Source organism: Populus euphratica, unplaced genomic scaffold, assembly GCF_000495115.2.
Source record: "Populus euphratica unplaced genomic scaffold, PopEup_1.0 scaffold24.1, whole genome shotgun sequence".
In the NCBI taxonomy this organism is placed as follows: Eukaryota; Viridiplantae; Streptophyta; class Magnoliopsida; order Malpighiales; family Salicaceae; genus Populus; species Populus euphratica.
Genome location: NW_011499893.1, coordinates 1,140,031 through 1,154,912, shown reverse-complemented (window position 1 = coordinate 1,154,912; position 14,882 = coordinate 1,140,031). Strand labels below are relative to the sequence as shown.

Below are 14,882 nucleotides of genomic sequence, written 5' to 3'. Positions count from 1 at the left end.
TGCCGAACCACGTTAAATATTGTGTCAGTGTGCTTGGCCTCCTATGAGCAAATATCAGTACATCACCGGTCTGAATTCCCAACAGTTGCTTCTTGTAATGGAGTTGTATGTCTTAGGGGTAGATATCCCGAGTTTGATGGCAGCAGGAGGCTTATTTTGTGGAACCCGTCAATTAAGAAAACTTTGCGCCTTACACCTCCGAGGTCATTTGCCAGTACAGTCCCGACTTTATTAGGCTTTGGCTATGATCCAAGAAGTGATGACTATAAGGTTCCTAGGATTGTGAGGCTTGGCAATTCAGCCGAGAATCCATTTGTTTTCCAGTTTTTCTCTCTCAATTCTGGATCATGGAATGAAAACGTTGATTTCTTCAGCATTAGTCTTGAAAACAAAGATGCGTTGCGCAGCATCACCCTTTATCGCTATAGTAAACGGGGTTATTCACTGGCTTTTAAATCGTAGGGACGAAATCGATACGGAAATGTCCAGTAACAGATGGTCACCCTTAATGCTTTATAACGATGTGTTTGTGCTGGCTTTCCATTTAAGCAATGATTCATTCGGTGAGATAAGGCTGCCTGAATGTTTTGATGATACGACCAAAGTGGTGACATGTAGGACAATTTCAGTGTTCAAGGACTTACTTTCTTTTAATGTCTTTGAGGGTGGTCCGTATAGCAGAAGATATAATTGTGAGATATGGGTGATGGAACAATATGGTGTGAGGGAATCATGGACCAGACTGTGCCAGATTGAAATGCTGCATGTAGCAAGGCCAGTGGTTCTGAGGAGTAACGGAGAGATATTAATGGCAGGATACGGACCTCATAGAGTAGTTTCATGTCAACCTCTGGAACCGATAATTCGTGATATGGGGCTGGAGCTGTCAATCGATGGCTACGCAGGTTATTTTGTAGAAAGTCTTGCTTTACTTGATAAATGAAACTAGACTCGGCAGAAAAAGGTGCGTGTGTGATCTTAATGTCCTTAACTGTCCTTTGGGATTGAAATGAATTGGGATGTTTTTTTCTTTAACTATTTTTGTTTCACAACAATGCAGTCATGGATTGATCAGTTGCATCATTCATGCATGTAATCGCCCTTCTTCCATGCAAGCTGCTGGACACGCTGCAACTAATGGAGCACCCTTCTTCTATGCAGGCTGCTGGACATGCAGCAACTAATGGAGCACCCTAAATAAAAGAAGAAAGAGGCACTGGAGAGGTTGTCTTTGGAAGGGAACGTAGTATTCGGACCAGTTTTAGATGTTAATGCTTCTTCACATTTACACAGCTCAAACTATTTCTCATTGTTCTGGCAATTTCTGAAGAATTTATAGTTTTCTGGTAGATATATCTCCTCATATCAGCCTTTTTGTGCTGGTGTGCGGCTGCTGCTTTGCGCTGTCGATCTTGTCGATGATTGATGGCAAGGAATGCTGACAATAAAAATGCAGCTCAACTCGTTTCTATGGCTGTGGTGACTTGGCTGGATAGCATCTCAAATTGCGTGTAAAAGTGTGAGGCGATGCTCCTTATAATAGAAATTGTGATAACACCAGCCAATTAGAGAATTCAGTGAAAATACATGACTCTCTTACAATGAATGGTTTAGGTTTAAAGCAGTAGCAAGCCAGTTGTAAGTAGAAGATACACGCCCTTTGGTCCCCAGACGGGATTAATCGTAACCTAGTCCCTCTACTCTTAAGATTCTCTTAACATGGTCCTATTATTTTCCCAATTTATGAGGTCCCTCTCTCTGCTCAAGAATTTATTTATTTATAATTGCGTTTCCTCCTCCATGATTCTATTCAATGTCAGAACGTGTAAAGAATATAGAATTTTGGGCTTGGAAAAATTAAAAATTAAAAGTAAATTAGAGAAAACATTATTGAGAATTTGAGGGCAAAATTATACTCCTGCATATTCCTAACAAATTCGAAAACAAAATATTCCTTAAAAAAAAAGTGATGAAATTTGGAGATTAAATGCGGTGGGCTGTATGTTGTCAAGTTCAAAATTCAAAGCCCAGCAAAGATGCAAGGACTCCAATTTTTTATGCCTTTCACCGTAATGGGTTCCTCAGTCACCGTTACCCGCCTCTGCTATTTCTCTCCCACCAAATCCCCTCTCTCTCTCTCTCTCTCTCCCTCCCTCTCTCAGCCTCTTTTATCGCAAAAGAAGCCAAGAAGCTCAAGAAAAGACTCAGAGACCCTCTCGTTTGTTCCCTCACATTTTCCCTTCTTCTTTCTTGACATCAATCACCAAGAAAACACCCACCCCACAGGCATTTCGCAATCAATTAAGTCCCTCTATCAGACCAGAAAAGAAAAGAATCTTGCGACCTTTTCTTTCTCTCTGATGGGCAGAAAGATGGCAGAAGAAGTGACGAAGGATCCTATCGCAGATGAGGTAGTCATTTACGGAAAGATGGCAGAAGAAGAAGTGACAAAGTATCCTATTCCAGAGGATGTAGTTATGAGTATACTCTTAAAATTACCCATCAAATCTATTTTGAGATTCAGGTGTGTATCGAAATCATGCAATTCCCTCATTACTTCCCCTTACTTCATCAAGAAACACTTTGCCAAAGCCAAGCAATTGATTCTTCGAGTCGGAAAGCCTGTAGCATCTGTCTCTTTGCATCTTGATAACGATTCTTTAGATAGGTGCTTACAATTGGACTTTTGTCAACCTAATGCTTTTAAGGTAAATGGTTCTTGTAATGGAGTTGTATGTCTTTCGGGTATACATCCCAAACTTGATGCCAGCGGAAGTGTTATTTTGTGGAATCCATCTATTAGAAAAACGTTGCATCTTCCACCACCGAGGTCCTATGCCAGAATTGCCACTACTTTATTAGGCATTGGCTATGAGCCACGAACCGATGACTATAAGGTTGCTAGGGTTGTGAGGCTTGGTAGTTCAGCCGAACGTCCATTTGTTTTTCAGTCTTACTCTCTCAATTCAAGATCTTGGAATGAAAACGTTGATTTCTTCAGTAGAAGTCTTGAAAACGAAGAGGCATTGCGTGATATCACCCTTTATCGCCATGACAATCAGGCTATTGTAAACGGGGCTATTCACTGGCTTCTATATCGAAAGGGCAAAATCAATATTGAGCGATACATTAACAGTTCGTTACCTTTACCGGGCCATAACAAAGTGTTTGCATTATCTTTCAATTTAAGCAATGAATCATTCGGAGAGATAATGCTGCCTGAATGTTTTGATGATCGGAGGAAAGTGGTGACAGATAGGTCATTGTCAGTGTTCCAGGACTCTCTTTCTGTGAACGTCTTTAATTGTGGTCTGTATAGCGGAAAATGTCTTTGTGAGATATGGGTGATGAACCAATATGATGTGAGGGAATCATGGGCCATAAAATACCAGATTGAAATGCTCCATATAGCAAGGCCAGTGGTTCATAGGAGTAATGGAGAGATGTTAATAGCAGGATATTCATGGAGTCGGTTAGTTTCTTTTGATCCCCAGAAACCGAGAATTCGTGATACGGGGCTGGAGCTGTCAATCGATGGCTACGCGGATTACTTTGTAGAGAGTCTTGCTTTACTTGATAAATCAAACTAAACTCAGCAGCAAAAGGTACCAATATTCTTAATGTTTTAATTATCCGTTGGGATTGATGTGAGTTGGGATTTTTTAAATTTTCTTTCTTTCTTTCTTTAATGTTTCTTCTTTCACAAGGCAGTCGTGGATTGATCAGTTTATCTTGCTGCATCATTCATGCATGTAATCACCCCTCTTCCATGCAGGCTGCTGGACACGCAGCAACTAATGGAGCAAGAACAAAGAGGCACTGCAGAGGTTGCTGTCTTTTGAAAGGAATGTAGTATTCGGATCAGTTTTAGATGTCAGTGCCTCTTCACATTTACTTGGTCTTCCTGGACACAGCTCAAACTATTTCTCATTGTTTTGGCAATTTCTGAAGATATATTTGTAGTTTGCTGGCAGATGAATTTTCTCAGAATACTCCATTTCGTATTTGTTTGCTGCTTTGCGCTGTGGATCTTTTGTTAATGATTGATGGCAATTGACGTTCGATTGCTGATAACATTTACCTTTACTTGATGATTATCATTTCATTCTTCACTTTCGGTGTATTTTGCTGGGAATATTATTACACTTTTTATTAATTTTACTATTAGATATCTTCCTTATTTCTATTTAAAAAATCTTTTACATATATTATTTATCGGTTATCTTGATTTAACAAGCACATGATATCAAGCTTTATATATCAAACCATCAAACATATTAATTAAAAAAATAAATCAAATTACTTGAATTAAGATATTAATCCATTATTTAACACGTTAATTTTATTCCTAAATCTCTTGAATATAAAATTTATCAAACATTTTATAATTTCTCAAATAGGACAAATGTTTAATTATAGAACAATGTTAATGGGGTCCACCTGATACAACGTAAGCTGAATATTGGCAAGATAAATTTTAGACCAAGCATGGGATTTTTTTGGTAAAGTATTCAGTGAGAAAGTTAGGCGCCGATGGTGAAAAGTAAAAGATTGAAATTGAAGGGCATCCATCCATCTTTTATTTGTAAGTATGGATGTAATTAATTTGCCGAATATTTCCTGGATGTTACATTAATGAGCTTAATTTCGACGCCAGCATGCATTTGCAAGCCATGATGAGAGCTGCTCTTGCCGAATTCACCTCCCTTCTTCTTTTTTATTATTTGCAAATAATAAGTTGGAATTCATTATTTTTATTTTTTGTGAGAAATAAGGTTGTATTTGATTAAAAACAGAAAAACAAATATAAAAATAACGTAAACATATTTATTTATAAAAACATAGATGAAGATATAAAAGTAAATATATTTCTATACAGTTAATTTTATAATGGATCTCTATCTTTTACAAAACAAGAAATACATTAAAATGTGTTTTTTTATTTTTTTAATTCAAAGATAGTAATTAAACACTCGCTAATATTAACAAATTGAAGAGTATGGCCCAATAAAAGAAGTATAGTAACGCCATGGACGTTTATACAAATATGAAAAAGCGAAAAGTATTTTTCAAAATATTAAAAATACTATTTTAATATTTTTTTGTTTTAAAAATATTAAATTAATATCATTTAAGTGTGTTTTTATAATTTAAATAAAAAATATTATTTTAACATTTTTCAATTTAAATTATATTTTTATAAAGCACCACATGGCATTATTGAACTTCTTGCCCGGTGGAACTCTTAATATTAGCATTATCAAAGAAAAATTAAAATCTAAAACTATGCAAGAGATCGGATTAGCTTAACACGTGTCATTTTTCTTAATTGTCTCAAGATATCTTTATTTTTTTTAACGGATGTTAATCTTTACAAATAAAAACTCTTAGAAAACATAGAAAATTCCTAATTTCCACACACGTGTGAACTTATTTTACAATACTCTGAAGTCTGAACGTGCCGCTCAAGCAGAGCAGTCAGTCGAGTCAGCCCATCCTTCTTCCATGTTTTTATGCAGCTCCAATCTCCTGCTTCGCAGCGCATGTTTAATCTTCATTTCAACGGCCGATATCATCTTACGCGGCACCCCAGATACCTCCTCTAGCCTCCTCAGATCCTGCCACGTTGTAACGGACTTGTCCCCACATGATCTGACCCCGAACCAAAACGACGCCGCTAACCTCACTCTGAACGGCAAAACCAGTCCCCCAAAGCACAGCGCCATTGCCCGAGAGGCTCTCTTCACCACTAAATTACCATTGAGCCCCAACCTTTGGCACCAATTCACAAAAACACACTCTGACCTCAAATTTCTCGATCTCTTCAACCTACTCCCGGAAAATCTTGCCGGAATATTGGTGACGCAGCTGGTTAGATCATCTTTTCTTGTGTTCTCAAAGCGCGTCGTTTCGGTGGTTGAAATGCAAGCAGAGGATAAAGTACTGGAACAGGATGAAGAGCAGGAGATGGAGTCCAGTTCTTTGTTTTCCGGCGAGCAAGAGAGGCAGGTGACACGGCGAAGAGATGGGGCGGTGCCGGTGATTGAGCTTCCCGTGAGAGAATTGCAAGCGGAGCAAATTACACGGCGGAGATGACGGGAAACAACGAAGTTAGCATTATGAACGTTAGAATCACATTCGAAACAAAGAAACGCAGCATCTGAATCGCAGTAGAGAACAGCTTCTCTCTGGCAGAGCTCACAGACTTTAACAGCCATTACTTCTTTATCATCAATTTTGATGCTTCAAACGACGTATGATGACGAAAATATTGCAAATCAAGAAAGCTGGAGCGATATTGTGAAAGTTTCTTTAAGGGTTTGAAGATAGAATTAAGAAGAGAGAGAAGCGGCAGTGAAGATGGTGGTTGGTGGTAATGCATAGAGAGAGGGGACGGGGGCTAGAAGATCTAGGCGGTGCGTGTCTATATATTAATATAATATATGGTGGTGTCCATCAATGCAGAGGCGGAACCAGGGGGCTGGCCAGGAAATTTTATTTTTACTCTTAAAAACAAAAGGAGTATCCAGTTTTAACCCTCTAGAATTTGTTCTTTTATTTAGTTCACAAATTAAAATTTCTAAACCATCCGGACCCTCTGCTACGAAATTTCAGTCTCTTTTGTCCACGTGTTAGTGAACCTTGTTTCAAAATCTCTTGTTTTTCTCTTTTTGCATTCTGGTACCTTATTTTTGCCTAATTAGTAATCACGTTGACATTTGCTAGATTGAGAAAAATATCGTACCATGTCGTTTTCAAATTTGATGGAGCGTCGTTTTCTGAGATGTTAGCTCGGGTGTTTTTTCCATGTGTTATTGTGGGATTTAGAAGAGTGACCGACTAAGAAAGCATATATGCGTGTGGTTAAGATTTGGTTCGGTAAGGTGTTTCAAATTATATTTTTTAAAAATTTTAAATTATTTTAATGTGATGATGTTAAAATATTTTAAAAAATAAAAAATTATTATTTTAATATATTTTAAAAAAATGTTTTTTAAAAAAACTATTACTAAGATGAAAATACTCGATAACTATGTTTCTGTATTTGTACAGTAAACAGCCGTCGTAGGGCAAATTAGTCAAGAGGATTTAATTAATTAACTAACAATCTGAGGGGCAAATCCCCAGTTCTTCTCAACCAAGAGTCTGGCGACTGAGGCTGGGGAGACAAACACGTGTCAAGATTTCAAAACGTCTTCAGGACTTGATTCGATACTTCGTCCCATAACGTGACAGCCTTTTCATGATGTCATGCGAATTTAATCTTTGATTCCTGCTTTGCCCCTCAAACGACATGCATTATTCTAGCTTGTACCATTCATTATTTATCATTCTTACAAAAAGGTACGGGGTAATTGTTAATAATTACGATAACTAATTGATAGTAATCCTGATTGTTTTACTTATTCGGCCAAATGATCATCTGAGATTGGTTGATTTTTATTTTTATTTTTCTGTCTCTTTTTATATTTGTCCTTTTCTTATACCATTTGGAGTGTTTTTAAAATCATTATTTAAAACGGTTTTTACCTGAAAAACACTAAAATGATGGTTTTAGATGATGCTGGAAAAGCATAAAAGATAATATTGAAAAAATCTAAATAATCCAAGTAAAAAATATATTTAAGGATTGGTAACTTGGGATTTAGAAAAAAATATATAAATAATATAAATATAATTTGACTAAAATAATGAGGAGAGAGGTATAAAAACAAATCTATTTTTTAAATAAATTCATATAATCTTTTTTTTAAATAACATATCGTCTTGGTGCATCCTGAGAATAAATCAAACAAAAAGGTTTAAGTTAAGCATAAGATATTTTCCCCCCATTTGTTCTGTATGATCATCCACTAATTTATTTTTATTTTTTTCATTCAAGCAACTCCATTTTTTATTCACCACACATGTTAAATTAGAGGATTTATTTTTCTGTGCGGGTAAAACTATTTTATTGAATTTAAAATTTAAAATTGTAACATGATATATTAAATCAATATATATATATATACATATAAATATTTTATTTGAATAGCAATATGTCAAATGGTGATAGGGTAATCAAACGATCCAGTTACAAAGTTGAAATTTCAAAAATGGAACATGATATCCAGTTACGTGGCAAAACCCAAGCCTGTGATATACCTATATACTTTTATTTTGAGCCACACAAATGGCTTCACAAGAGAGGGATGCCGTCCTCAAGATACAAAATCTTTAAGAATGAATAAGCATCCACGTGGCAAGAACAACATATGAACTTAGAGGTGGGAGATGGCAGTTGTTCCTTTCTAATCTTGAATCAAGAGTTCCTCTGTATTCATGGTCGTTTTAAAATGTTTTTTTTTATATCAAAATAATATTTAATTATATTTTTAAAATTATTTTTAAAACAACATATTAAAACTATTCAAAATATATAAAAAAATATTTTTAATAAAAAATTTAAATTTTTTTCAAACATGGTATTTGTCGTGTTCCCAAAAAGCTTTTAAAGATGTATTTAAATTGTATTTTTTAAAGAATTTTAAAATTTTTATATATTTTTTTAAAATTATTGTGATGTGATGATGTTAAAAATAATTTTTTAAAATATAAAACAATATTTTAATATATTTTTAAATAAAAAATACTTTGAAATTTGAACTATTATCATTATTATAATTTCAAACAGACTCTAAATTAGATTGGTTTAAAAATAGGCTATAATATATTGATTTATATTTTTTAAATAAAATAATATTATTTAAAAATATAAAAAAATAAACTAGATTTTTAACTATAACCATTAAATCAGTTCAAATCATAAATCATAAATCCCATGAGCAGGTTGCTTTTGACTAGCGTGGAATGTTTAATGTGGTTGAGCCCAGACAATCGCGCAAATTTCAAGGAGAAAATCAAATTAACAAATAATTATCTTTTTTACATGAGTATTTTTAATTGTATTTTTTTAATTATTTTTCTTCAATAATAATATTTTTTAAGTTTATCAATGATAATGATAATGATATTTTTTAAAATTTATTAATTGTTCTATTAATAATATTAATTATAATAAAAATAATAATATGTATAATACAAATAATAATATCATTAATTATAATAAAAATAAAAATATTTGTAAAACAAATAATAATATTTAAAAACTTAAAACCCAAAAATATGAGACCCTTTCTCTAGACCCAATACTCTTGGATCTTGACACACGACCTAATTATTTTAAACTCTTTGTCAGGACCCAAGAAAATTATAATAAAAATAATAATATTTATATTAAATTATAATATTTTTATATTAAGACTTTGAATTATAATTAAAAATAATGATATTTATAATATAAATAATAATATTTTTATATGAATACTTTGAACTATAAAAATAATAATTATATTAAAAAATCTAAGAAAGTTTATAACATGAATTATAATATTTTTTATATTTAAAAACATCCAGTCCTACCTCGGGACTCAATGCTCCTGGATCTTGTGAGAGGACCTAGGAAAAATGGGTCTTGATGCAAGACCCAAGCGAAATGAGTCTTGATTATTGGATTTTGACGCACAACACAATATTTTTAGACCCTATACGAGGATTCAATAAAATTATAATAAAAATAATAATATTTATACTAAGAGGGTGTGGACCAATCATGTCTGAACTGAAAAGGGGTGTGGTCCTTGATCGAATCCAAAAAGATCGTGGTCAATGGCCGGACCTAAAAGGGTTAGGATTTAAATCCATGACTACACCCAATGTAGTTGGGGCTTTGGGTCCATGGTTAGACTAAGGGGATTGTGGGATTGGTTTGTGTCCAGACATATAGGGTTAGGGTATAGGTACTAGCTTGACCTAAAAGATTTGGGTGAAGGCACACCCAACCGATTGGGGTTTGGGTACGTGGCCAAACCCAAGAGGGTTCATGTCCGGACCTAAAAGGTGGGGCTTTTGGCTGTCGTAAGTGAGTTAGGGGTAGAGTTGTGTCTAAACCCAAAGAAGTTGGGGTTTAGATTCTTTTGTGTCTGAACGTAAAGGGATAAGGTCTATAGCGGGACCCAAGATCGTTGGAGATAGAGTTGTGGCCACACCCAAGGAAATGGGGACCGTTCAATTCAAAACCAAAGGGGTGGGGTCCTTAGTGGGACCCAAGCAAGTTGGGGTTTTAGTCAAGCACCCGCAAGGGGTTTGGGTGGGGCAGTGTTCGGACCCAAAGGAGTGGGGGATAAATCTATATCCAAACCCAAGTGAGTTAGGGTTTGGGCCATTTTCTGACCCAAGAGGTGAGGACCATTCATATCCAGACCAAAGTGTGTTGGGTTGGTATTAGTGCTGAAGATGGTTCAGACTTTTTATGTGCGAACACAATGGAAAGCGATTCTTGGCAGGATCCAAAAGGATTGGGGTTTAGATCGTCGTTGCACCTAAAAGGAATGAGTCCGTGTCTCGACCCAAGAGGGCTAGGTCTTTGTCTGAACCCAAGAAATTTAGGCGAGGAAGCCTAACCTAAGAAAAGGTGGGCTCGGGTTCAGAACCAGGACAATGTGGTCTAGATACCCGATTCAATAAAGTGAGTCCATGTTTGAACCTAACACTCAAGTCAGTATGACAACCCAAATAATATTAAGAATAATAATATTTATAATACAATATAATATTTATAATATAAATAATTAAATTTAAAAACCCAAGAATATTTATAATACAAATTATAATGCTTTTAATATTAATACTTTGAATTATAAACTCAAGAGAAATGGATCTTGATGCTAGACCTAAAAGCATAACAAGACCCAAATGAAATGGATCCTGACAAAGGACCAAAGAATATGAGATTCTAATGCCTAAACTAGCAAAATCATAATTAAAATAATAATTTTTTTTATTTTAATACTTTAAATTATAATTAAAATAGTAATATTTACACCATGAAAATAATATTCTTTCTTTTAATACTTTGAATTATAATAAAAATAATAATATTTATAGCACTATTTCTAACACAAATATTTTAAAACAATAATATTAATTATATTTAGAAACCCTATAATATTTCTAACATAAATAATAATATTTTTTATATTAACACTTTGAATTATAATAAAAATAATAACATTTATATGAATATTTTAAATTATATAAAAAAATATTTATAAAACAAATAATTAAATTAAAAAACCCAATACTATTTATAATACAAATTATAATATTTTTATATTAATATTTAGAATTATAATAAAAATAATAATATTTTTTTATATAAATACTTTCAATTATAAAAAAATAATTATATTTATAATACAGTTCAAGATCAAAGAATATTGAAATTCAATACACTATCTAAATTCAATAAATATGGCTGAACACTCAGGCTTTTTTAAATAGTTTTGGGTCTGACCCAGCGAAACCCAACAAACACTAGTGACTCCTTTGAAAGATTTTTGGATTTAGCTTGACAATTAAACGTAACAACACTGTATCTAGCTACCAAGCCACACCCAATAATTTTTCGCAGAGGAAACAATGCCCCCAGCAGCAATTGTTTACCCAAAAACACAGGGCTGCTTTGTGGAATCCTAGTATTAGAAAGACGGTGCCTATCCCCGAGCCAAGTGTTAGTTTCTAGTGTTATGGATTCTTTGCGCCCTCTTTAGGGTTTGGTTTTGATACCATCAACCATGGCTATAAATCGGCGAGAATAGTATATTTGGAGCATTAAGGAGACAATACTGCCACCATTGATTGAGCTTCACTTGCTGAAGAGTGGATGCTGGAGAATGGTGGAAAATGATTTCAAACACGTCATCCGTCGGGGTTCAAGGTCGGCTTTTCTGAACAGAGCTTGTCAATGGACAACTGTGAGTTCCCAAAGGTGTGCATTGAATGTGATTGTGGTTTTTAATTTAGTAGATGAGAAGATTGGGGAAATGATAATTCCGGATTGTGTGCTTTGCAGGGATCATATAGACTTGATTGTTACTGTTTTTGATGGATTGCTTTCATTGGTTGTCTTGTAGAGAAGGTTCTGTAGGGAAGGACATGATTCCATTCGGGCACTGAAAGAGTATGGTGATGCCAAATCTTGGATTAAGGTTTTCAATATTGACCATTTGAAAGGTCGGGTTTCTGATTTTGTTGGATTTAAGAAAAATGGTGAGATGTTTTTATTGCTTGGAATGGAGAGCTAATTTCTTACTCGAAGACAAAAAAAAGGGAGCTGTAGAATTTGGGGCTCTAAAATACTGGCTCCCGCAGGTAAATTTTACCTGGACTCTCATGTGGAGAGTCTTGTCTTATTGAATGAAGCAAGTTCGACCTCAACTGACAATTCTTCAGGCAATGAAGAAACAAAGGAGCATTCTTCCCGTGTTGCTGGTCTGGACAAGAACAAAAATGAAAAGAAGAAGAAAGGGATGAAGATTATGGAGAGTCCTGAAATAGTGGATGGAGAAAATAGAATTTTGGAGGGAGGTGCTTCAAGTTCTAGTGCTACTTCACGTGATATTGTCACTAATGAAGGAAATGGAAGCTGAAAAGAGCATGATCTCGGTGCTAAAAACTGGAAACAAACAGAGAAGAAGGAGAAGAAGAAGAATGGGATGAACAACATGGAAAGCGATGATGAAGCAAATGAATTTCCAGGGAAGCATAATTTTCAGTCTAATCTTGGTGGGACTGGAATCGGAAAGTAGAGTCTGTTATTTTAGATTTTATAGTATATGGGCTGCTTCCTCTGTTAAAAAGCAAATTATCAGACGAGACGAATGAAGGCATCTTCCTTCTGTCAAACATTGCATGGTTGACTTTGTATCAACTGTACCATCCTAAGGAACTGGTTTTTCTTAATTAGAAACCACCTGTTGGGCAAAAAAAATTACAGTTCTTTCACCTGGAGTTGAAGCCTCGTAACTCGCTACATGAACAAACAAGATATATGTAAGATCTTTGTAGCTGGGCAGATGCATTTTCCATCTTAAACATCCCTTCCAGATTCTAACGCAAACCACATGTTAACAAGGATTCTTTCCACTGTATTCCCCCGCCGCTGAACTTAGAAAGAAAATCAGGAAGTGTACGCATGCTTGAAATGGTGTAAATTGAATGGATGCTATTGTATTAAAAATAGCAACATGGCAAGGTATCAATATCATGCCTCAATGCAAAAGGACTCAAATCAGTAAGAAAATAAAATAAATTCATCATTGCTCAAAATTTATAATTAAAAACTCCTTGCGTTACCAACCAATCTTAGATTTTTTGTAGTAAAAAATAAAATAAAAAACCGCCCCAAGTCTGATCCATTAATGATGGATAGACTACTAGATCAAAGCAAGCAATCGTCTCTTGAAGGCAACCTCCTGAATACATTTTGAGGTATCGGTGGAAGAGTAACTCGAAATCTTGGAGACCTCATCAGGTAGGTGCCAAAAAGGAAAAAAAGTAACCGGAAAGGCATGAGGTAAAACACTATCCAAGCGACTAGGCAGAAGAGTGTAAAGATTAAGGTAGCTCTTCGATCCCTCCATGAAAATATAGCATGAAACCTCTCCAATTGAGTCGCCAAGTCGCCTACTGTTTCTTCTATCCTGTATCCAATGGCTCTCAATCTGTCATACCTGAGCCTCAAATCCTCAAATGGCGCAGATGAAGGGAATGTGTCCAGCTCCTCCTGCCAGTCTAAAGTATTCACAGATTCAATTTGTGATAGATTCGTATCCAAACATAGAATGTCTCGAGGCCTCTTGAAATAGTTGCGCAAAGCTTTCAAGAAGAGGAAGGCAAAGAAAGATGGAATTATGATCTCTGAATAATATACAAAAACTGAAAATGCTGCAAACATGACAATCGTCGTCCTTGAATTCTTCCACTGGCGTAGGTCATCAAACCAAATCAAAGCTGTCTTGAAGAATTTCAAACATTCCATCACTCTCTGAAAATGAGCTTTTCCTCTCCGGATGCTCCATACAGGTCCCTGTCCACTCAACATAGACTCCACCACCTCTTTACTTAATGGTGGTTCCGCACGAGCAAGTCTCATGGCTATGTGACGAACAGCCTGGTTCCTTAAACTATCTATTTGGTACACAGACATTGGGTTTGTATAGGCTGGTTTGGGAAGCATAGGCTGCATGTATTGATAAATTTTATCACCAGAACCTTTAGTATAGATAAATCTTAGAGTGAAATGAAGTTCTCCCATTTTCTTCACCCCATCAGGCATCAAGGCTACTAGAGGATAAGCATATTTATATATCCGACCAAATTCAAGTGTAGAAAGCCGAATTCTGATTACTTTGCCAATTAATCTATCAGTTGTCCATCCCTCCCCTGCTTGTAAATTATTGTTGTCGAAAACCCCGATAGCAATCACTGTGCATGGATCCAAAACATCCCATTGATATTGTTTCATCCATTTTGGTTCTAAACTGCTAACAACAGTGCTAGTTCTTGTCCACTTGGGTCCATATTTGGCCACACAATAAGCATCAGTAGTTTTCAAACCATTCTTGGATTTCATGGGCACCAACCCTTCAGCTTTTAAGATTCCTAACTCCAAATCTCCAACTTTTCCTGGCATCAGTTTGGGTGATGATGCCTTCAAATCAGTACTAAATAAAGCAGGTTCATCGAAAACATGATACACACCATCCAAATATATAGTGACACGAAGCTTACTCGAGAATTTCTCCATCGGCCCCTCTACCACCCCATACCTTTCAAGATTGATTATCTCCTCACTTGGAAGAGGAGGCAAGAGTCTCTGAGTAATTTTATTCACAGGCTTAACACACTTCCCTAAATAATCCACCATATTATCTCCTTTATCATCTTCCACACTTAAAATCAAAGCATCTTCGAATGGCTCAGCTACAACAAACATCAAC

The 14,882-nt window shown here is 35.3% G+C and overlaps 2 protein-coding genes, 1 long non-coding RNA gene and 1 pseudogene across 6 annotated transcripts; 3 read left to right on the top strand and 1 right to left on the bottom strand.

Moving 5' to 3' along the window:
• The window catches only part of LOC105131717 (F-box protein CPR30-like), a 5,892-nt pseudogene extending 4,680 nt beyond the window's left edge, over positions 1–1,212 (top strand).
• Positions 1,213–2,100: 888 nt separating this feature from the next.
• On the top strand, positions 2,101–4,004 carry LOC105131662 (F-box protein CPR30-like). Of its 4 annotated transcripts, none has more exons than XM_011034737.1 (2): positions 2,101–3,605; positions 3,776–4,004. In XM_011034737.1, exon 1 carries the CDS (start codon positions 2,361–2,363, stop codon positions 3,588–3,590), a length of 1,230 nt encoding a protein of 409 aa, XP_011033039.1. In that variant the 5' UTR covers positions 2,101–2,360; the 3' UTR covers positions 3,591–3,605; positions 3,776–4,004. The 4 variants fall into 4 exon arrangements, with proteins under 4 accessions (XP_011033039.1, XP_011033040.1, XP_011033042.1 ...); XM_011034738.1 differs by having other exon boundaries at positions 3,792–3,804; XM_011034740.1 differs by lacking the exon at positions 3,776–4,004 and adding an exon at positions 3,708–3,761.
• Positions 4,005–5,361: 1,357 nt separating this feature from the next.
• LOC105131661 (B-box zinc finger protein 32-like) lies at positions 5,362–6,399 on the bottom strand. Its single transcript, XM_011034736.1, has one exon. It carries the CDS (start codon positions 6,216–6,218, stop codon positions 5,466–5,468), a length of 753 nt encoding a protein of 250 aa, XP_011033038.1. The 5' UTR covers positions 6,219–6,399; the 3' UTR covers positions 5,362–5,465.
• Positions 6,400–11,478: 5,079 nt separating this feature from the next.
• On the top strand, positions 11,479–12,887 carry LOC105131660 (uncharacterized). The gene is made up of 2 exons (XR_843477.1): positions 11,479–11,869; positions 11,954–12,887. It is a non-coding gene; the product is annotated as an uncharacterized LOC105131660 (long non-coding RNA).
• Positions 12,888–14,882: the final 1,995 nt, after the last annotated feature.

Coding starts and splice junctions, on each gene's coding strand:
- LOC105131662 (XM_011034737.1), top strand. CDS start 2,361: ATGGGCAGAAAGATGGCAGAAGAAGTGACGAAGGATCCTATCGCAGAT.
- LOC105131661 (XM_011034736.1), bottom strand. CDS start 6,218: ATGGCTGTTAAAGTCTGTGAGCTCTGCCAGAGAGAAGCTGTTCTCTAC.